This window comes from Vanellus vanellus, assembly GCF_965231255.1.
Source record: "Vanellus vanellus genome assembly, contig: HAP1_SCAFFOLD_33, whole genome shotgun sequence".
Taxonomy (NCBI): Eukaryota; Metazoa; Chordata; class Aves; order Charadriiformes; family Charadriidae; genus Vanellus; species Vanellus vanellus.
This window is the reverse complement of record NW_028128339.1, coordinates 1,213,077-1,234,526: the sequence shown is the minus strand read 5'-3', so window position 1 is coordinate 1,234,526 and position 21,450 is coordinate 1,213,077. Positions and strand designations below refer to the sequence as shown.

At 56.3% G+C, this 21,450-nt stretch overlaps 2 protein-coding genes and 1 long non-coding RNA gene across 3 annotated transcripts; 2 read left to right on the top strand and 1 right to left on the bottom strand.

Annotated features, from left to right (window-relative positions):
* Positions 1-1,377: 1,377 nt before the first annotated feature.
* On the bottom strand, positions 1,378-3,911 carry LOC309684579 (acrosin-like; the record flags this gene model as incomplete). Its single annotated transcript, XM_082500466.1, has 4 exons — positions 1,378-1,737; positions 2,211-2,350; positions 2,608-2,806; positions 3,903-3,911. 4 exons carry the CDS (start codon positions 3,909-3,911, stop codon positions 1,378-1,380), a joined length of 708 nt encoding a protein of 235 aa, XP_082356592.1.
* Positions 3,912-6,366: 2,455 nt separating this feature from the next.
* Positions 6,367-10,465, top strand: LOC309684596. Its single transcript, XR_014270308.1, has 4 exons — positions 6,367-6,458; positions 6,580-6,746; positions 10,105-10,146; positions 10,440-10,465. It is a non-coding gene; the product is annotated as an uncharacterized lncRNA (long non-coding RNA).
* Positions 10,466-11,882: 1,417 nt separating this feature from the next.
* LOC309684578 (T-cell activation Rho GTPase-activating protein-like) lies at positions 11,883-14,953 on the top strand. The gene is made up of 9 exons (XM_082500465.1): positions 11,883-11,908; positions 12,140-12,301; positions 12,386-12,489; positions 12,853-13,048; positions 13,276-13,393; positions 13,521-13,666; positions 14,228-14,319; positions 14,404-14,565; positions 14,934-14,953. The coding sequence occupies exons 1-8, from the start codon at positions 11,888-11,890 to the stop codon at positions 14,546-14,548; spliced, it is 984 nt and encodes a 327-aa protein (XP_082356591.1). The 5' UTR covers positions 11,883-11,887; the 3' UTR covers positions 14,549-14,565; positions 14,934-14,953.
* Positions 14,954-21,450: the final 6,497 nt, after the last annotated feature.

Sequence of the window (21,450 nt, the reverse complement as noted above, 5' to 3'; positions counted from 1 at the left end):
AGGGCCAGAGGAGGCCATAGAGATGCTGGAAGGGCTGGAGCCCCTCTGCTGGGAGGACAGGCTGAGAGTTGGGGTTGTTCAGCCTGGAGCAGGCGCCGGCCAGGGGGGCTCCGTACAGACCCGAGAGGTACGCCCAGGAGCTCTATGGTGGGAGAGAAAACGAGGGTCAGTGACGGCCCCAGAGTGCCAGACCCTTCCCAGCCACCCCCAGCCCAACGCAGAGCAGCGTGCCACCACAATGAGCCCGGCAGGGACACGGGGACAACCCTTCAGGCCCTGAAACCCCCCCTCATGGAGCACGGGGGCACCCGAGGGTGCATTGGGGTGAGCTGTGGCCCCAACCCAGCACAACGGGGCTGGGAGGCGGACGGGGGCACCCAGGTACCCCCAGTTCCTCCCCGCTGCCATGTTTCTGCCTGTGTCCTGCCTTTGTAGGGGGAAACTGGCCCCAACGGCCTTTCAGAGCAGCCGCAACCCCGCAAAGCTGAAACCGTGCTGTGACCACCATCAGTCCCCTGCACAGAAAGTAGGGGATTGGCGAGAACTGAGCACCATGTCTGGTTTGGCTCTGATTTCCATCATCGTTTCACTTTTCCAGGTCCAAGAGAAGAGAAAGCCAAGGCTGAGGAAGATGTTCCCCCAAGACCTGGTCTGGGGACAGGGGGGAAAGCAGCAAGCAACCCAAGTCAACCCAACCCAAAGCCTCGTCAACTCTTCCATGTCCCAAATCCATCAGAAACTTCCCCTGGCAGTAGACACAACTCTCTCCTGCTCTGTGTTCCAGCAAGTGCAACCAGATGCTACCTGCAAACCACCATTTCTCATGTGGAGAAGGAGCAGAGCCAGCTCCCCTGCCCATGCTGGACGCCGCTCTTGCTCCCAGCCCTTGATTTAAACCTGCTGTGCCCATGTTCAATTAGCTATGGCTTACGCTGGACCCTAATCTCCAGCTGTGTGCCTTAAAGCGTCCGCCTAAAGTTGTCTGCACATCACTGTTTCCTATCCTCCATGTGCCAGTCTTCTCCACCCCATGGTGGCTCTGAGCACCCTCCTCTCTGACCAGGCACCGTTTCAGCCCTTCGGAGTCACTCTCCCTTCGTGCCCTGCTGTCTGCCTGCAGCCTCGTCGGCAGGCGCCGGGCATGCAAGTCCTTGCCTTGCACCGGAGACTGAATTGGACTCAAGCACGCTCAGCTGTGAAAATCAGGAACTTTATTTCTACAACCGAGTCAAGATCAGCCCTTCTGCGCTCAGAGGAGCGCGGGCAGGACAGAGCAGGCCTTGGCACTGAGGCTGCCTTTGGCTCAGCAGGCATTGCCCCGGAAGGAAATGGTCGTGGAACAGGGCGGCCTGCTCTGGAGCCTCTTCGTCACGCTGCTCAAGCCTTTTTCCCCCACAGGACCTGCAGCAGCTCCTGCACCCGAGTAAAGAATTCCACCAACTTCTGGAGTGGAAATGGGCAGGAGCTAATCGTGCCCGGTGGTGTTGGTGTTGGCCTTGGCCTCTGATAGGGGGTTGAGGCAGTGAGAAAATGACTCCAAGCCCGTGCTGTTGGAGTACCCCTTACTGCTGGGCTCAGTCCCATCTGGACCAGGATCCAGTCGTAGAAGTGCTGGGTGGAGGTGTAGACTCCGGGCCGTTTGGCTCTGGCACAGCCTCTCCCCCAGCTGGTCACCCCAACAAGCCAGAAGTAGTCCGCGTTGTTGTCTTTGCATACCAGAGGACCACCGCTGTCACCCTGCAGGGGAGGAGAGAGGGTTGAGGTGGTGTTGGGTGGCCGCTGTCAGCGCTCTGGCCGGCTCCTTCTCTCTCCCAGCACCTGCCAGAGCTCTGCTCACTGCACACAACGGCTCTGCTCCGGCGCTGGAGCCTACAGAGCCTCGTCTGGGAGGGGGTGGAGGGCCTGTAAGGTCGGGCGCTCTCTCATCTCTGCACAGTGCTCCCGGCTGTGTGGAAGGGGGATGCTTTGGGATCTGGACCTATGGGCTGCCGGGAGCACAGGATGGGCTTTCTGGGCAGCGTCCCCGGGCTCTGGGACAAGGCGGGCACTGGGCAAGGACCTGCAGCTGGGGAAGGGGAGGTGAGCACCAGCAGCGGTGGAGACCCAGCAGTAGCAGGGTGACTTGCCAGGCCAAGCATGTGCCGGGCGATGTTTGGGCGTTGCGAGAGGGCTGCCGGTGCTGCTGGGGCTTGACTTGCAGCACGTCCTACCTGGCAGGTGTCGATGCCACCCTGCGGATAGCCAGCACACAGGTTGTGGCTGTGGATGGCCCCTCTGTACCACCCGCTGCTGTTGCAGAGGTTGACATCAATGAGCTGGACCTTGGCCTCCTGCAGGACATCCGTTGACCCTGCAGCTGTGAGCACAGAAAGCAATGAAGCCCCAGCAGCTCCCACCCTGCCTGGGTGAACCCCTTCCCTAGGGCTTGGCTTTGCGTCCTGAAGGCACTGTGCCCGTGTTTCCCCTCTGTCTGGCTTTGGGCGGTGGGTCAGCCCATTCTCTCCGGAGGCATACGTCCCCACAGCCTGACTGCGGCTTTCGCCTCTGCTCTCGGGAAGCCCAACCCCTCTCCCCAGTGTGCCGAGCTTGCACTCAGGACACCAGCACTTTTGGGGAACTCACATCTTGCAGTGGTGGCGCCCCAACCGCTGACGTAGCAGGTGCGCAGCTCTGACACTCTAAGTGAGGCGTCGGGCACACAGGCAAGCTGGGTGTAGTAGTTGCACTGGACCGGCTGGTCCAGCTCCAGCAGGGCGATGTCGTTCCTCTGCGTGATATTCCTGTAGTGCTCGTGAACCAGCAGCCGCTTAATATGGCGCACTTGGGTCCCGGGGCCCAGCCGAGTCAACTGGGTGGCCCCGATCACCACGCGCCACATGCTGATGTGCCTGGAAGGCAGATGGAGAGGGGGGTCAGAGGGAGCGGAGCCACGCGCTGCAGCAGCCCCGCCGTTCCCTGCCTTCTGCTTCCCAGGGCAGAGAGGAGAGCAGTGCCACGCAGTCTGCCACCGCCCTGGCATGCCTTAGGCACGAGCCATGTGGCGCTGGAGGCTGCTAGGAAGCAGTGGCCCGAGCCCAGCCTTCTCCTGAGCAGTCTCTGGGCTGGGCTCGGCAGTGCCCAGGCACTGGGCGTACTGGCAGGAATGGGGATGGGAGTAGCAGGCGGTGCTGCGCGCAGGGCACCCGCGAGGGTGGTGGGGACAGCCCCCTTCCCTGGCCCTCCTTACCTGGCCTCGATGAAACAGTGTGCCGCCGTGAGGACCCACTGTGGGCTGATGAGGGACCCTCCGCAGATGTGCCCCGTGCCTGCTTCCCAGGGGTCCTGGATGCTGACGATCCAGGGCCAGGCTCCTGGACGGGCATTGGTGCCACCCACCACGCGCGACATGCCGTACTGGTAAGCCATGGGCCGGAGCCCGCAGGTCCCTCTGTAACCAGAAACTCATGACTGTCCTGCTCCATGGCGTGCTGCGGTTCAGGCTGAAGGTCAGCCCTCTTCCCTCCCCACAAGGCGCTGCACGGACAGCAGGGCCAGGGAACCCCCTGGGGCGGGCGTGCGGGCGCCCCTGTTTCTGCCTGAGCCCCGTAGAGGAGCTGTGCCAGCAGCCGGGGTGCTGGCCAGGATCTGAGGCTCCCAGGCGGGGTTGGGGAAGCTGTGGCCACGGGGGACAAGCGGGCTCCCTCCAGTGAGCCCCATCAGGGTTGCCCAAGCTCCCCCCCAGAGCCTGGGGCCACTTACCCACAGCTGTCCCACGCGCCTTGCACAGGCCAGCACAGGGCCAGCAGGACGACGACGAGGAGCAGTTTCATTGCTGCCAGTGGCGGCACGTGGCACCTGCAAGAAGCGAACCGAGGGCCTGTCGCCACCAGTGCCGCAGCCGACGTAGTGCCCGCAGTGCTCACGCTGCCCATGGTGCTCTTGTTCCCAGGGCTGATGTCACAGAGTCGCTGGTTCCGGGCACCGGGCCCGGTGGCCTCTTGGCAGAAGGGGGGGCACCATGGGGGGTTCCCGGCAGGAGGGGAGGCAGAAGCCGGCATGGCACACCCCCGACAGACCCCGGCTGAATGCTCTGCCGGTGGGACGCGGCTGTGCAGGCCCCGCGGCAGGCAGCAGCGCCTGGCTGCGAGCGCTGCCTGCTGACAGCTGGCAGCAAAAAACCCCGTGTGGCATCGCGGCCTCTTGGGGAAGTTCACTGCCACCCCGCTCTCTGCAGCCCTGTGCCACCAGGGCCTTCCCAAAACACATACACCAGAGAACAGAAGTGCTACAGGCAGCATGCACGGTTTTGGGTGTTGAGGGGCCCATCTGGCTACAGCCGCAGCAGGCAAGTGGTGATGTGCGTGTGGGACGAGTCCAGCACCCCCACATGCTGCACTCTGTACCTATGCGCACGCCTGGGCGCACACACAGAATCACAGAATGGTTTAGGTTGGAAGGGACCTTGAAGACCATCAAGTTCCAACCCCCCTGCCCTGGGCAGGGACACCTCCCACCAGCCCAGGTTGCTCCAAGCCCTGACCAACCTGGCCTTGATCACTTCCAGGGATGGGGCAGCCACAGCTTCTCTGGGCAACCTGCGCCAGGGTCCAACACCCTCACAATCAAGAATTTCTTCCTAAGATCTATTCTAAACCTCCCCTCTTCCAGTTTGAAGCCCTTCCCCCTCATCCTGTCACTACACACCCTTGTAAAAAGTCCCTCCCCAGCTCTCCTGTCGGCCCTTCAGGGACTGGGAAATGCCGGCACGTCAGTTTGTGTGCTGCACTCTGTGTGTGCACGCATCGTGTGTGCCCTGTGTGTGGGTGCACTCGGTGTCTGGGTGCACTCCGTGTCCCGGTACCCACACGGTGGGTGCACACTGTTTACGTGCAGTGTGGTGTAGATGAGCCTGTGAGCGTGCGCACTGCAGGTATGCGTTCACTGGGTGGAGCGTGTGCCGTGTGTGCGGGCATTTTGTGCGTATGCTGGCAGGCTGTGTGTGCCCGCACTGTGTGTGTGTGCGCGTGCTGCATGTGCATGCCTTCCACGCTCTGTGCATGACGTGCACGAGCACTGTGTGCATTACGTGTGGTGTTCCATGTGTGGTGGGGGCGTGTGTGGGGTGTTAGTGTGTGTTGGTCTGTAGTCAGTGTGTGTGTTCCTATGCAGTCGGGGGGTGTGTCAGTGTGTGTTGCTGTTGTAATAAATAATTTAGCAAAAGAATTTTGCTTCAGCTCAAATGAATGTGTGCTCACTATGGCTTCAGCTAAGATGGGTCTGTGCTCGCTGTGTGTTTGGGAAAGGGATAGTGTTAGACAGGATATCAGACGAAAGCAACAGTTGGAAGTACAGAAACTTGCAGAACAAAGGGTGGTGTTGTTAGCTAAGATAACCACAGGAGTGTAAGGAATGAAGAAGCCACAAGAAGGACATGGCGATAAAGACTTCAAACCTCCCTCCAACGACCACCAGGAGACCCCTGAGGAACAGCGCCTGCGCCGCTGGGAGGGGCGTGCTCGGGGGTGGGCTGCATTGCAAGAACTTATTGATTATGTAAATTGACGGCTGAGTTGCATTTCAAGAACTGATTGATTATGTAATTAAGGGTTGGTTTATGTTCCGAAAACTCATTGATTATGCAAATTATGTTCCAAGAAGAAACATGAATAAGTATAAGGAATACGAAATAAAAACAAGCGGTTGTAAAGGGAAAAAGGAGCCACAGGAGGAGAAATCCCCTGTGTAACTCCCAGCACTGTAATAAATATTCTTTGCTCCACCGAATTTGCCCCGGACTAAAATTCAATAGTGAGGGCGCTTCTCACACCTCCCTCTATCCCTCTCCGCTCCCCGTCCCCCTCCTCTCTCTCTGCTCTGTCCTTCTCCCCTATGTATTCTCCCCTCCCTCTCTAATCTCTCGCCCCTCTCCACCCACCCCACCCCACCGCCCCGTCCCACCCCTCTCCCCGCTCTCCCCCTCCCTCCCGCCCCTCCTCCCGGCCCCACCGGGGCTCCGGGGCCTGGCCCTGGGCCGGGGCAGCCCCGGGGAGGCGGCCATGGCTGCTGCGGGGGGCGGGGGCGGTGTCCCGCAGGGCCCGAGGGCGGGAAAGTGCACGCGGGGCATGCTGGGAGCAGGCGCGCCCCGGGGCATGCCGGGAGCTGTAGTCTCGGGGCACGGGGCTGCCCGGCGGCCATGTTCCTGCCCGGGGCACGCCGGCAGCTGCCGTGGCCCCGCAGGCTGAGGGGAGGGCTGGGGCTGCCCCGAACCGCCCGCAGCGATGGGGTCCCGCTCAGCCGGAGCCGGGCAGAGGCAGCGGGCCCCCCGACCCCCTGAGCCCCCCTCAGCCGCCCCGGCCCCGCTCACCCCCCTCAGCTGCCCCGGCCCCAGCGCCTCCCCCGAGGGCTCTCCCGCAGCCCCAGGCCGTCCCACGGCCTGTCCTGGCAGCAGCCAGCTGGGCCTCGGGCGCGCTCCATCCCCGGTAACGCAGTGCTGTCAGCGCCCGCGCGGGGAAGGAGCGGTGTCTGCAGCAGCTCCTGCAGCAGGAGGGGCTCCAGCCCGGAGCCGGCTGAGGGGATCGCCGTTCTCTCCCTCTCCCTGAGGCCGCGCTGAGGGCTCAGTTGTCCGTCCCTCCCCGTGGGATGTTGGTGGCTGCCTCTGGCTCCGGCTGAAGTTGATCAGAAAAGGTGAAGCTGCTGGAGAAGGACACAAAGGGGATGGAGCTGGAAGCTGCCCCCAGCTGCAGACAAGAGACAGCCGCCCTCTCCAGGTGAGGAAGGGTCCCTGTGAGTGGTCCTCAGCAGACCTGATCGCAACATGCACCGTGGGGTCCATATCCGTAACCAAAAGTATGGTACGGCCATATAGTGTGAGTGTGCATGTGCGAGGCTGTGTCTCTGGGAAGCTTCGTGTTGTAAGAGCTGAGAGAGGTAGAGACAGAAGCGCCTGAACTGTCAAATTCTGCTGGTAGCACCAAGAGCAGGAACTGCGTTGAGTCCTGTGCCCCTGGGGCTGTGTCGCCCCTCTGCCGCGTCCGGGTCCCTCCCTGTGGCTGTGCCTCCCGGCCTTTCCCTTGCTGGTGTCACTCTTTTGCTTCCCTGTACCTCTCTTCATCTGGCGATTCTTGTATCCTGCAGCCTGCCCCTGCTCTAGTCTCTGGCCCCTCTCTTTCTCTTCCATTCTACCTGTCCCTTTTTTTTTTCTTGTTCCTTCTCTGTCCTGCTCCCTGCTCCTCTTTTTCTCTTTCTTTGTCTCTGTCCTGAAGCACATTGATGTTTTTTTTTCATTCTCTGCCTCTTTGTCCCGCTCTGCATCCCTCTGTTTTTCAGTCTCTCTGGCCTCTTCCCTGTCCTGCTTTTTCTCTCTCATCCTGTATGTCTCACTCCCTGTACCCATCCTCCTTTTTGTCTCGCTCCTTCCTTATCATCAGAAAATCACAGACCAGTTTAGGTCAGAAGGGACCTTGAAGATCATCCAGTTCCACCCCCCTCTGCCCTGGGCAGGGATACCTCCCACCAGACCAGGTTGCTCCACCTGTCCAACCTGGCCTTGAACACCTCCGGGGATGAGGCCTCCACAACTTCCCTGGGCAGCCTCATCACCCTCAGAGTGAAAAACTTCTTCCTAATATCTAATCTAAATCTACCCTCTTCCGGTTTGAAACTATTCCCCCTCATCCTATCACTACATGCCCTTGTAAAAAGTCCCTCCCAGCTCTCCTGTAGGGTCCCTTTAGGGGCTGGAAGGGGCTCTAAGGTCTCCTTGGAGCCCATCAGATCCCATGGACTTGTGCACCTTCAGGTGGTCTCAGACTTGATCTTCACCTACAGTGGGTAGTTCTTCATTTTCCCAGTCCTTGCCTTTGCCTTCTGCCTCACAGGTAGTGTGGCTGCAGTCTTTGCCAGTGAAGACTGAGGCAAAAGTCCAGTGGAGCAGGTTGCTCACGCACAGCCCGCTGTGACTTTCAGTGCTGCTGGGCCTGTGGGGATGGTTCGGGGGACAAAGGATCAAACCTGAATGACCTCCCTGAAATCCAGCTGTCGCTAGCCTTGGTTCACGTGGAGCCAGGAGGTGGTCCTGCAAACCACCAATCCAGGACACAGAAAGCTTTTAGCAACTGTGGCTATTCAGGAATAGATTGTGCTAAAACTGAAAAGGAATTTGAGCTGTTGCTCATGGCCAAAGGAGGATGGTGGCCTCAGATGGCAGCTGAGGCTTGGGGCTTGCATTGCCTATGATCAGCCATCCCCACAGCGTGACAGAGGAAAGACTTTCCCAGGGAAGAGGCACCTGTGAGTTGTTGAGATGGAGGAAAACGTTAGCACGGTTTTGCGTGTAGGTGGAACGTTCTGGATGAGGGAGGAATTCTGCATCTTCCATAGCATAGCAGCGGTAACTGCCTGTGCAACAAGTTTTTTTCTTTGTTTACTTTTTCCTGGAAGAGTCTTACGTTGGTACCCAGCAGACAAAGTGGCTCGTTGAATGGGAATGATACGGAGAAAATTACTTGGCTATTAGAAGCCCCATTGCTCTGGAAGTTGTTTTTTTTTTTTTTTTTTCTAGTGCTTTGTGTTTTTTGGAAGGGGGTGAAGGGAAGGGCTAGAATAATTTAGCTTCATACCTCCTAAAACGTGCATTGTGACAGTCCAGGTAGAACACGCCTTTCTCATGTACCTTTTCTTTTTCTGAATGTGGCGAATTCAATCTGCTGATCAAAAGCCCACTGAGTTCAGTGGAGCCCTTGGATTTTTATCCTTTGGCTCAGGCGCTAAATGCAACCTCCTGCCACTGCTGTTAGCACAACTAATGCAGGTAATCTGCTACCTACTATCAAATAATCTCGGCTACCTACTGTCTAACGATCTATGCAAGAATACAACCTGATCCGATGTTCCACGTAACATCAGAACTATGAAGAGACGTGATGTTCAAATGAAAAATGAGACAGTTTGAACACCTTTTAATAGCTTGAATGAATAAAAAGGGGAAGCACTGTATAGATAATAAAAAAATCACATGGATTTTTCCCCTAAATTTCTGAACCTTCTGTGACAAGTCGTGCCACATCAAGGTGCATGTCTGCAACCCCCTGCGCTGCACGATGTGGGTCCTGTTGGCATTCAGTGATGTGGAGGATGGGGCAGCGCCCCCTCAGACAGCTTGCAGGTGGCACAAAACCGGGAGGAGAGGCTCATGCACTGGAGGGTGGTGCTGCCAAGCAGAGGGGGTTGACAGGCTGGAGAAAGGGGCTGGCAGGAACCTCGTACAGTTCAACAAGGGGAAGAGCCAAGTCCTGCACGCGGGGAGGAACGAGCCCTTGCACCAGTATATGCTTGGGGAAACCCAGCTGGACACCTGGGCTCACAGCGGACCCCGTGCTGACCGATTTGGAGCCCGCAAAGTGCCCTCAGGGCCAGGAAGGTGAACTGTGTCCTGGGCTGCAATAGGCAAAGCCATAGCAGCAGGTGGAGGGAGGTGATGCTTACCTTCTGCTGCGTCCACCCCTGGGCTCCCCAGTGCCAGACAGACATGGCCCTACTGGAGAGAACCCCCAGCCCAGCTCTGCCCCCAGGTCCCCCCCCGAGTTTCCGTTGGCTACTGCCTTGCCACTTTCAAGTAAGTCATGATGCCACATCCCACGGGCTGGGCGGTGCAGGGCGGTGCTGGCCCCCATCGTCTCTGGGGTCTGGCAGCTGCAGTCAGGGCTGGCAAGAAACAGGAGAGGATCCCTACCATGCCCACGCCATCCTGTGAAGGGCCTCTGGCCGCCGTGCAGACCCTGGGCAGGGAGCAGGCAGTACACCGGCAGGGAAGGAGGGAGGCCGGGTTGGCCGGGTGAGGGCTGAGGGCTGAGGGGTGGGCCTGCAGGCAGCTGGAAGGAGAGGGGTGGGGGCATTTCTGTGTCCTGCATCCCCTGGTCACCTTTTGGTCACCAGAAGGGAAGGCCAAAAGCAGCTGCTCTGGCATGACAGAGGGAGCCAGGGCTTTGGCAGCGCCTCTGTCCTGCCCCATGGGTCTTCATCCTGCCACTGTGTCCCTCCCCACAGGGCAGGGCTGTGCAGGCACACACTCTGCCCACGGGCTGGGGGTCAGTGGGGCCTGACGCTGTTTCTCCTCTCTTTCTGCAGCTCATGTGTGGTGAAGGAGCTGTGGGTAGACACGCTGCTGGGGTAAGCGGAGGGGATGCTCCAGGTGCATCCGTATGGGGGAACACAGCTGTGCATGGCTGTGGGCAGCTCTTGGGCAGGCGAGGGATGAGCGGGAACGGAAAGCCTCTTCTTCCTCTGTTTACAGCAAGGAGGAGAAGAGGGAGAAGTAGGGTGGAGTGCTTGGCAGGCAGGAGCTCTGCAGGCAGCTCTGTTCTCTGCTTGGCGCTGGGGTGGTACCCAAGGAGGGTCAGGATCCCTTTCACTGGAGAGAGAAGAGGTGGCTTGGGGCTCACTCTTTCTCTTCTGCTGCATAGGCCACCAGGTGGAGTGAAGAGAGCCCGGGTGACGCGACTGCCCTCCCTCAAACTCCTAGAGAAGAAGCTGAGCAACCGCCATGCTGTGAGTGTCTCTCATCTCAGCTCTGTCCCCTGAGCACTGCTCCTCCAGCCGAGCAGCAGAGGCATCGCTTCTCACCTTCCTCCACTCCTTCTCTCTTGCCCAGTGGAGGACATTAAGCACCAGGAGCCTGGAGACCCTGATCAAGGGCCAGGCAAAGGTGAGAGTGGCTGCCTTTCACCCACCTCTCGCTGTGCTGGAGTGCCAGGCATCTCTGGCGAGTGGGGTGAGCTTCTGCGGGAGGGTCCCAAGGTACCACCTGGGGAGCTGAGAGGGTTGGCGAGCCACCAGGAACACTGGCACGTCCTTGCTGGTGACGCTGGGAGGAAACCTGCTGCACGGGGCAGAGAGTCTGGCAGGGCTGATGGTCCCAGCTCTGCCACGCTCAGGCTGCTGGTGCCGGGTGGCAGCTTGCTGGTGGCCCTTTCTGCTGCAGGGCTGCTCTCTAAGCACAGCCTGGTTCTTGCAGGGTGATCTCAAGCAAGGGCCTCTGCCAGTCCCTTCTGGCAAAGAAGGGGGACGTTGCCACTCGGAAGGTGAGTTTTGGAAAAAAAGGTGAGGAAAGGCACCTTTGCTTCTGCAACCAGCACTTCTGCAGAAGACGGGATGCTGCTGCAGCTGCCCTTCGCCTTGAGCAAGTCGGTCCCCATCGCTGTAGAGCAGGAGAGAGCTGAGCCCTTGAGGTCCCTTTGCTCCCACCTGACATGTGTCCCTTGCGTGCAGGGCAGTGCGCTCGAGGTGATGCCTGCCTCTGCTCCATCCCGAGAGCCAGGCAGATGGCTCTCTGCCCCTCGGCTGGAGTCAGCAGGAGCTCTGCTCACTTGTCCCCTGAGTGTTGCCATGCAGGTTTGGCCCCCCAAAGAAGGATGTCACCTGGACGAGGAAGGACTCTCGCTGGGCAGCGGCTGCTGAATGTGGTTCTCCGAGGAGACGGAGCCTCTGCTGCTGCGCAGAGCTTGGTGGAGGGCAGGGCGAGGGCTGGGCCAGGCTGTCCCGGTGGCACGCTGGCTGTCAGGAGCCTCGAGCTGGAGCCGCTGAGCAGCAGAGGCGGTTCCAGCTGTTGGCTCCCTGCCCGTCCTGCTGCACCACTCATCACTGTGCTGCAGGCAGAGCAGGGCAGGGCAGGGCAGGGCAGGGCAGGGCAGGGCAGGGCAGGCTCCAAGAGTGCTGCTCCGGTGGTCTCCACTGAGGGGCTCTTGCTGTGTTTTCCTTTGTGGCAGGAGGGACAGGGAGGAGGAGGAGGAGAGGGCTGCCCTGGCCCTTTGCTTTGCGGCGGACCCCGCTCGCTGCCCAGGCTCCCGGGCAGGCAGACTGCCACAGGGCACTCTTTGGACAGCCCCTTGCAGCCCTCTGTGGGGATGATGGCATGCTGCCCCAGCCCATCCAGGTAAGCCAGTTTGGACAGGGGGCCCCAGCCCTCCCTCCGGCTGCTCCGGAGGGGCAGTGTCCTGAGGAGCGCCGAGGACGGGGCATTGGGCTCTTCACCCCTGGCTCATGCTTCTGGCCCCAGCCCCTTTGCAGGGGAGGCAGCCGGGTCTGGGGCAGAGCTCTGGCCATGGCCACTGCTGTCAGAAGGCAGCTCTTCAGCCAAGCAACTGTTCTGCTGCGTCTCCTGCAGGAGCTCCTGAATATCCTGCACCAACAAGGACCGTCGACGGAGGGAATATTCCGGAGAGCTGCCAGCGGGACAGCAGTTCGGGAGCTGAAGGAGGCCCTCGACAGCGGCGCAGATGTCGACCTGGGCAGCCAGCCTGTGCTCCTGCTGGCCATCATCTTGAAGGTGAGCGCTTCTGACCTGCAGCTGGAAGAGCTCCTGGCTGGCCTAGAGTGTTCAAAGGCTCACCTGGAGCTCTTGGCACTGCAGGACTTCCTCCGAAGCATCCCTGCCAAGCTCCTCGTCGTTGACCTCTATGGTGACTGGATGCAAGCCATGGAGAAGCCAAGCAAGAAGGTGGAAGAGCTGAAAGCGTAAGTGTGGCCAGCAGCTTGCCTTTTGAGCAGCAACTGGTAGAGGCCTGGGACTTGCCTGCAAAGGGACAGGCTCCTTAAAAAGCGTGTGTTTCCTGGCAGCCCAGTGTTGCTGGGGGGTGGAGTTGGGTTTTGGGGAAAAGCACACAGACAGGGAGCCTTCCCTTGCGTGGGCTTGGGGGAAATCAGGAGCTGGAGAGCAATGCCGTGCTTCCTTCCTGAAGCGCAGGAGCACTGACCGCTGGCTGAGAGCACCTGGAAAGCTGCAGAGCACAGCCGCTGGCTCCCACCTGCCTTGTGCAAGTTTCGGGGACAGCTGTGGGCAACATTGACTTTTTAAACATTGTGTTCCTGTTCCCTCAGGGTGGCCGGCAAGTTGCCTACAGCAAATCTCCTCCTTCTTGAACGGCTGCTGTCCCTTCTCCAGCATATTGGCCACAACGCGTCCACCAGCAGGATGAGCTGCAGCAATCTGGCCATCTGCGTTGGGCCGAACCTGCTGAGCCCACCCAACGAGGACCTGCTCCCACTGGAGGCCATGCTGGAGGTGTCTGAGAAGGTACGCTGTATTGACCAGCCAGCTGCAGCCTTCCTGGCCCATCAGAGCTTGGCTGTGCAGAGGTCCCTGGCTGCCCCCTTTCTCCAACAAGCGCTGGTGGGGTGGCTACCTGGAAGAGCAGCCCCGCAGCGACAGCCTTCTGCGCAGAGGCAGGGGTCAGGAGTAGGAAAGGCTGCTTGACGCGTTTTCAGGCACCTGCGCTGAAACCAAGGCTGTCATGTGTGCAGGTGAAGACGCTGGTGGAGTTTCTGACTGAAAACTGCCATGAAATCTTTGGGAAGAAGATGGCTGGCCTTTCCAGTCCCTCAGCTGAGGAGGTGCCAGCACCCGTGGGCAGACCCACAGGTATGAGGAGGCCCTGAGGGTTGTCACAGCCTGAGCAGGCAGGTGCTGTAGGGCTTTGGGTGGGTTTTGCTTTAGCTGTTGCCCACTTCCAACAAGTCCCTTTGCTGCACCTGCTTTTGCTCTCCAGAGCTGCCTTTGGAAGAGCAACATGGCCGTGGAGGCAAAGCAGATGTGGAGCACCAGGCAAAAGCCTTCCTGGACACACCGCCCTCTCTGCTCGTCCTCCAGAAAGCAGCAGGGGCAGACACAGTGGTGGGATCAGAAACAGCAGAGGTATGGCAGCTCCACAACCACTGAGACAACCTGTCTCGTGTGGAAGGTAGTTCCTGAGGAGTCCAAGTAGCTGCTGTGCCTCTTCCTGGCATTCCATCTCACATCGCTTTGTGTGTGTTTATTTATCCCCCAGAATGATACACTGTAATTAAAAGAGGAAAGGTTGTTTCTCAAATGGGTTAGGCATCAAAGGAAACACCTACAGAAAGACACATTTCCAAAGCAAGGCCTCCCACCGCAGAAGGTGGGATTGCACCAAAGGGGTATCCGCAGAGCTCTGTCTTGGGAGGGCAGAAGAAACCCCGGCAGAATGACGTGGGCACGCCTTTTCTTGGCGTGAGAGGGACCGCGGGCTCCCCGCTGAGTGACCCCAACAAACGAACTGAGTGTCACACACCCGCGTGAACACTGTGTTCCAAAGTGAGGCCCTTGGAAGAAAGGGCTGATGCAAACCAGCCGAAGGGATCTTCTCTGCAGGGCCAAGGGAGCCATTTGCCAAACAGTCACCTGCTACTCCAGGCCGTCCCATGCCACCTGCTAACGCTGACATTCCTGTTTTAGGCACCCGTTGCTTTGCCTCCAGTCACCCCAGAGACCACGGTAGACTCCCCGGTACGTGCAGAAGAACTAAAGAGCCTTTCAGAGGAAAAAAGGTAAAATGAGTCAGCTTTGGTTAAACCAAGAACTGGTTCTGGTTGATCCTGGCTTTACCTGTCTAATCACACTGGGATGGAAAGGTTTGCAGGCTCCTGCCAGGAAACTGAAAACCAAAGAAAAAGAAAGAGAAAGGAGGCCTGGGCAGAGGCGAGGGAATGCCAACAAGACAAGAAAAGAAGGAAGATAGGAAAAGATGGGGACTGGAAAAAAATCAGGCAGGTCTAGAAGGTGAAGAAGCCCAGGTGCGTACCAGGCTCTGCTGCCCATCTTTCACCACTCGGACACTGCTCTTGGTCAGCCGAACTCGCGGGCGAGGGACGGTGAGGGATAGTGCTGCGCAGGGCTTGGAAGTAACTCCCGAGGGGCTGCCCATGGAGTGCTGCTGTGTGGCACAGGGCCACGGCGCACCTCCTGTACACTCGCGGGGCGCTCAGGGTGTTACCCATGGGGATAAGGCGCCAGAGCCCTCCCACAGTCACTGCCAGCAGTCGCTCTCTCTTCTGGGCTATAAACCATTCCTGGCCAGCTGTGTTCCCCAAGGAAAGGGGAACAGCGTCATGCCTCTTCTTCTTTCGTGGGTTTATCTGTGCTTCTGACTCTTTCGTTATAGGTGCCGATTTCCTGTTACTGCCTGAACCCCTGTGACTCCCGGGCTCCCTCACTTGATACTTGATGGGATGGTCCCATATGTAGACCGGACCCAATCTGTAGGGAGGTCTGCTGTCTTCCTGGGGCCAGAGTTAAGGATATCCGGAGGAAACTCCCTAGCCTAGTCAGGCCTACTGACTACTACCCTTTATTGATCTTTCAGTTAGGTAATGATGAAATTCTAGGAAGGAGCCTGAGGGCGATGAAGAGAGACTTCAGGGCCCTGGGACAGCTAGTTAAGGGATCAGGAGCACAAGTAGTGTTTTCTTCTATCCCAACAATTGCACAGATGGATGAGAAGATTAACAGGAAATATCAGCTGATCAATGCCTGGCTCAGAGACTGGTGTCGTCGGCAGGATTTTGGGTTCTTTGATCATGGGCTGCTTTTCAGGACACCAGGCCTTCTGGCAGCAGACGGAAAAAGCCTGTCTCAGAGGGGGAAAAGGGTCTTAGGGCAGGAGTTGGCAGGGCTCGTTGACAGGGCTTTAAACTAGGTTTGAAGGGGGATGGGGATAGATCCAAGGTTGCTAGCAAAAAGCCTGAAAGTGGGGTGCTGGTACTAGACTTGGAAAAGACAGGGGGCGTAACCGGGCTCCTTAGGAAGATGTCTGGAGATGGCAGAACTTCAGCTCCCTCCAGTAAAAAGGAGAAAGGACCAATAGCCCAGCTGAAGTGCTTATACACTAATGCACGTAGCATGGGCAACAAACAGGAGGAGCTGGAAGCCATTGTACACCAGGGTAATTACGATGTAGTTGCCATCACAGAAACATGGTGGGATGACTCCCATAGCTATAGTGCTGCCATGGATGGCTATAGACTCTTCAGGAAGGATAGGCAAGCGAGGAGAGGCGGGGGGGTGGCCCTGTATGTCAGGGAGTGTTATGAATGTCTTGAACTAAATGATGGTGATAATGGGATTGAGTGTTTATGGGTAAGGATCAGAGGGAGGGCTAACAAGGCAGATATTGTAGTAGGAGTCTGTTATAGACCGCCCAACCAGGATGAGGAGGCAGATGAAATATTCTATAAACGGCTGGGAGAAGTCTCAAGATCGCGAGCTCTAGTCCTCGTGGGAGACTTCAATTTGCCGGACATCTGCTGGGAATACAATACAGCAGGGAGGGAACAGTCTAGAAAGTTCCTGGAAGGTACTGGGGATAACTTCTTAACACAACTAGTGAAAGAACCAACTAGGGAAGGTGCCCTGCTGGATCTGTTGTTTGTAAACAGGGAAGGTCTTGTGGGGGATGTGATGGTCGGAGGCCGTCTTGGCAACAGTGACCATGAAATGATAGAGTTCTCAATTCTGGGAGAAGCAAGGAAGGGGGTCAGCAGAACTGCCACCTTGGACTTCCGGAAAGCGGACTTTGGGCTCTTCAGGAGCCTGGTTGACAAAGTCCCCTGGGAGGCAGTCCTCCAGGGCAAAGGAGCCCAGGAAGCCTGGATGTCTTTCAAGACGGAAGTCCTAAAGGCGCAGGAGCAGGCTGTCCCCGTGTGCCGTAAGACAAGCCGTCGGGGAAAAAGACCGGCCTGGCTAAGCAGGGAGCTAGTGTTGCAGCTTAGGGAAAAAAAGAGGATATACGGCCTTTGGAAGGAAGGGCAGGCCACCCAGGAGGATTACAAAGAGGTAGTAAAGCGATGTAGGGAAAAAATCAGAAGGGCCAAAGCTCAGCTAGAGCTAAACCTGGCTTCTGTTGTCAAGGACAACAAAAAAAGTTTCTATAAATATATTAGCGATAAAAAGAGGACCAAAGATAATATCTGTCCTCTAGTAGATGGGGCTGGTAACGTAGTAACCAAGGATGAGGAAAAGGCTGAGGTACTTAATGCCGTCTTTGCCTCAGTCTTCAGCAGTAGGACCAGTTGTTCCTTGAATTCTCCGACCCCTGAGCTAGAATACAGGGATGGGGAGCAGAGTGAAGCCCCTGTAGTCCAAAGGGAAATGGTGAGGGACCTGCTTCAGCACCTGGAGGTGCACAAATCTATGGGGCCGGATGGGATCCATCCAAGGGTGCTGAGGGAGCTGGCGGAAGTGCTCACCGGCCCACTGTGCATCATTTATGAACAGTCCTGGATAACTGGGGAGGTCCCAGCTGACTGGAGGTTGGCAAATGTGACGCCCATCCATAAGAAGGGCCGGAAGGAGGATCCAGGGAACTACAGGCCAGTCAGTCTGACATCGGTGCCTGGGAAGGTCATGGAGCAGATCATCCTCAGTGCCATCACACGGCACATGCAAGAGAACAGGGTGATCAGGCCCAGTCAGCATGGGTTTGTGAAAGGCAGGTCATGCCTGTCAAACCTGATCTCCTTCTATGACGAGGTGACCCACTTGCTGGACAAGGGAAAAGCTGTGGATGTTATCTACCTGGATTTTTGCAAGGCTTTTGACACCGTTTCCCATAGCATTCTTCTGGAGAAACTGGCTGCTCATGGCCTGGACAGGTATACTCTTCGTTGGGTAAAAAACTGGCTGGATGGCCGTGTCCAGAGAGTGGTGGTAAATGGAGTTAAATCCAGTTGGTGTCCAGTGACGAGTGGTGTCCCCCAGGGATCGGTGCTGGGGCCCGTTCTCTTTAATATCTTTATCAACGATCTGGATGAGGGGATCGAGTGCACCCTCAGTAAGTTCGCAGACGACACTAAACTGGGGGGGCATGTTGATCAGCTTGAGGGTAGATTGGCTCTGCAGAGGGATCTGGACAGGCTGGACAGATGGGCTGAGGCCAATGGTATGAGGTTCAACAAGGCCAAGTGTCGGGTCCTGCACTTGGGTCACAACAACCCCATGCAGCGCTACAGACTGGGGGCGGAGTGGCTCGAAAGCTGCCTGGCAGAAAAGGACCTGGGGGTGTTGGTGGACAACCGGCTGAGCATGAGCCAGCAGTGTGCCCTGGCAGCCAAGAAGGCCAACACCATCCTGGCCTGCATCAGGAATAGTGTGGTGAGCCGGACTAGGGAAGTAATCATCCCCCTGTACTCGGCACTGGTGAGGCCTCACCTCGAGTACTGTGTTCAGTTTTGGGCCCCTCACTACAAGAAGGACATTGAGGTGTTGGAGCGTGTCCAGAGAAGGGCTACAAAGCTGGTGAAGGGTCTGGAGGACAAACCTTATGAGGAACGACTGAGGGATCTGGGGTTGTTTAGCCTGGAGAAGAGGAGGCTGAGGGGAGACCTTATCACCCTCTACAACTACCTGAAAGGAGGTTTTAGAGAGATGGGAGCTGACCTCTTCTCCCTGGCGGCAAGTGATAGGACAAGAGGAAATGGGTTCAAGTTATGTCAGGGCCGGTTTAGATTAGATGTTAGGAAGCATTTTTTCACTGAAAGGGTTATTAAACATTGGAATAAGCTGCCCAGAGAGGTGGTGGATTCACCATCCCTGGAGGTGTTTAAGAAAAGGGTAGATGAGCTGCTTAGGGACATGGTTTAGGAGTGGTGGTGTTTTTATCAGGGTAGGTTAATGGTTGGACTTGATGATCTTAAAGGTCCCTTCCAACCTCACTGATTCTATGATTCTATGATTCTATACCCACAATAAAAGGATATTTTCTCTCTCCTGACTGTGTCTGCCGTACGATGTTCTGGACTAGGCAGATGTTTTGTGATGAATGGTATTGGAGGAGTTTGGGATCATCCCTTGTCCCAGAATCCTTTCCAGGGGGCATCAGGGCTTAGTTCAAAGGCTTTAGGAGTCTCACCAAAGCAGAGAATCACACAGAGCGGCTGAGGTTGTGGAGACTGTGTGAGACTTGTGGAGACTGGTCCAACCCCTCTGCTCAAGGAGCATCACCTAGATCCAGTAAAATATATCACCCCAAGATTAAAATACTGGTTTCTCATGTGCGGCTGGAATATCCTGTCTTGTAATTGGTGCCCCTTTCCTCTGGTCCTCTCAGTGCACACTCTTTAAGCAGAGCCTGGCTCCCTCTTCTTGTTTCCTTCTCAGCAGGTGTTTATACACATTGATAAGACACCCCACCCACCCCCACCCCCAGTCTTCTCTTCTCCCAGCTGAGGAGTGCCAGCTCTCACAGCCTCTCCTCACGTGGCAACGAGAAGGAGAATTTTCGCGGGTCCCCTTTTGGAAAATTTTGGAAGTCCTTCCTCTCCAGTACGAAATTTGAGACGTTAGTTTTCATCTCAGATACTTCATGAGCTGTGTGGTTTCAGTTTGGTGTAGAAGTGCCAGAGCACATCATTAACAGGGTGTTAATTGGGCAGTTCTGGCCATGAAGCTCCTTGGAGCACTAAGCTGGACACCTGGAGACTGCACCTGTGTGTCAGCCAGGCTGGATGCTCAGGGTGCAGCACAGCAGCACGACAGCCACTGCTCGAGCGCGTGTGCACTGGCGACTTGCCCCTGAGCATCCTCGTGCCCTGAGGGTTTGGACCTCTCGGGTTGTCCTGACAAAAAGTTATTGACAAAGGTATGAAGGTGGTGCAAGGAAGAGCTGTTGGGAGAATCTGCCACCATCCTTCTCCTGGTGGGAAGGTGTTGGCAGTGAGAGCTCTATAATGGGGGACATTGCTTATCGCTAGCACAGCAACCGAGTGAGGAAGGTGCTCCCATTTACCACCTGTAGGATTTTGGTCCAAGGCATTACAAGGCTGCACTCTACATTACACCCCAACTTCTCCTCTTATTTGACATCACTTGTTCATATCAGATTCTCGAGTTCTTGTATTTCAGGTATCTTCGACAAATACCTGCATCTTACCCAGAGGAGACGGCACTGGAACAGTGTTGCAAACACAGCATCCCATTGAAGTTCCATCTGAAAAAGTGCATGCCACAGCTCTCCAGTCTGTGTGGGCAATTACCCCACATCAGGGTATCAAACCCGGAGTAATGTTGCTGAAGGAGCTGGAGCAATGCAATGTATCACTGGAAGGAGATGACACTGATGCTTTTCTCCCCTGTCACAGGTTGGCTCCTCGGGCTTTGTAGTCTTGTGCTACGAGCGCATGCCCTGGGTACAGCTCTGACACACCAACACGCAAATACTGAGATTTGGTCAGCCTCTACTGTCACTAACTCATCTGCCTTTTGTATCAAGGGAAGATGAGCAGCTGCAGATCTTTTGGTACCTTGTTTCTGTGGCATACCAACCCCAGCAGCTGTACTGTAGAACTACACTGTGCTATGTGATTTTGGTGTTAATGTCTCTCATTGCTCTCTCTCCTGAGTAGGTAACGGCTGTTATCCGCCAACGAATATCACAACCCCAACTGATGGTGGACTGTTTCCTCCCTCGACGTCAGAAACGCTGCTTCGACTTTGAAAACACACATTGTTCCAACATAACCGATGAAGCAGCCAGCATGAAGCAAGACATGCAAAATTCTCCAGGACAAAATGCATCCAGTGAAACAACCCACTGGTGGTGCCCGGCTGGCTGAGGGGTTTAATTTCTTGACAGGAAGAATTGGACACCTGATTCAAAGCATTACTGTAGAGATGTTTATTCATTTTGCTACGTGTGTTTATTTCATGCTTCTGTAAATTACTCTGTATTACACCCCGCATGTTTGAATGAACATTTCCAACTTTGTCAGCTCCAGGAGAAGCGGTCTCTTGAGCGAGGGGGTGGAATGTGGGAAAGTAATGGAAGATTGGCGAGGAGGACTGTAAACTCACCCAAGTGACTTGCACCTGGGGTGAGGACAACACATCTATCACACTAATTGTTGTTCAACCCTCTGTGCTCACAAGTGGGATATCCGCACTTAGATAACGTGAGCCTGGGATGGGCTCAGGGACACCTTATTGTCCTGGTTTGAGCGACACAAGACTAATTTCTCTTCTAACACTTGGGAAAACTGCACTTTTAGAAGGCTCCAGTGTCTGAATTTGTGAAAATAGTGACTTTACAGCCAGCTGTGGTGTGTGGGTCTCAAGGTCTCAGTGTTTTCGAGCTCGCCAGGTGCGTGGATGAGGAGCAGCGAGACCCGGGCACTTGACCCAAGCTGGCCAACAGGATTATTTCATACCATCAACGTCACACTCATTATAAATTAGAAAGTTTGCTGCGAAGTTCTCTCTCTCCCTTGATGGCTGCCATCCTGAGAACTTCGTGCCCTGGTGCCGGAGCCCTGAGGCCTTCCCTTCCTCCTGAAGCCGTAGCACTCGCAGTGTCCCACATTAGCTGTCCACTGCTGGGAGTGCACAGCTTCCTACTGATAGAATTGGCTGAGTATAATCTTTGCATATTCTGTATTGGTGTCGGGATCAATATCAGTTCTTTAGTGCTGTTAATGTTAATTATCTAATCTTATTCTATTAAATCTGTTTATACTTCAGCTCTCGGGTTTTCTTGTTTTTCCCAATTTCCCTTTCCCAGGTGGGGAGGGGTCATCAGGTGATAGAATGATTGTCTAAATGACAACAGATTGTTATGGGTCTCTCAAACTATAACAAATTTGGTGCCCAATGTGGTATTGTAATGGGTTTGGCACTCAATGTGATATTTT

Bases quoted from the DNA above. Each gene is read 5' to 3' on its own strand.
- LOC309684578 (XM_082500465.1), top strand. From the start codon at position 11,888: ATGCTGCCCCAGCCCATCCAG. The intron at 11,909-12,139 runs GTAAGCCAGTTT...CGTCTCCTGCAG, and splicing joins TGCTGCCCCAGCCCATCCAG to GAGCTCCTGAATATCCTGCA. The intron at 13,667-14,227 runs GTATGGCAGCTC...TTCCTGTTTTAG, and splicing joins TGGGATCAGAAACAGCAGAG to GCACCCGTTGCTTTGCCTCC.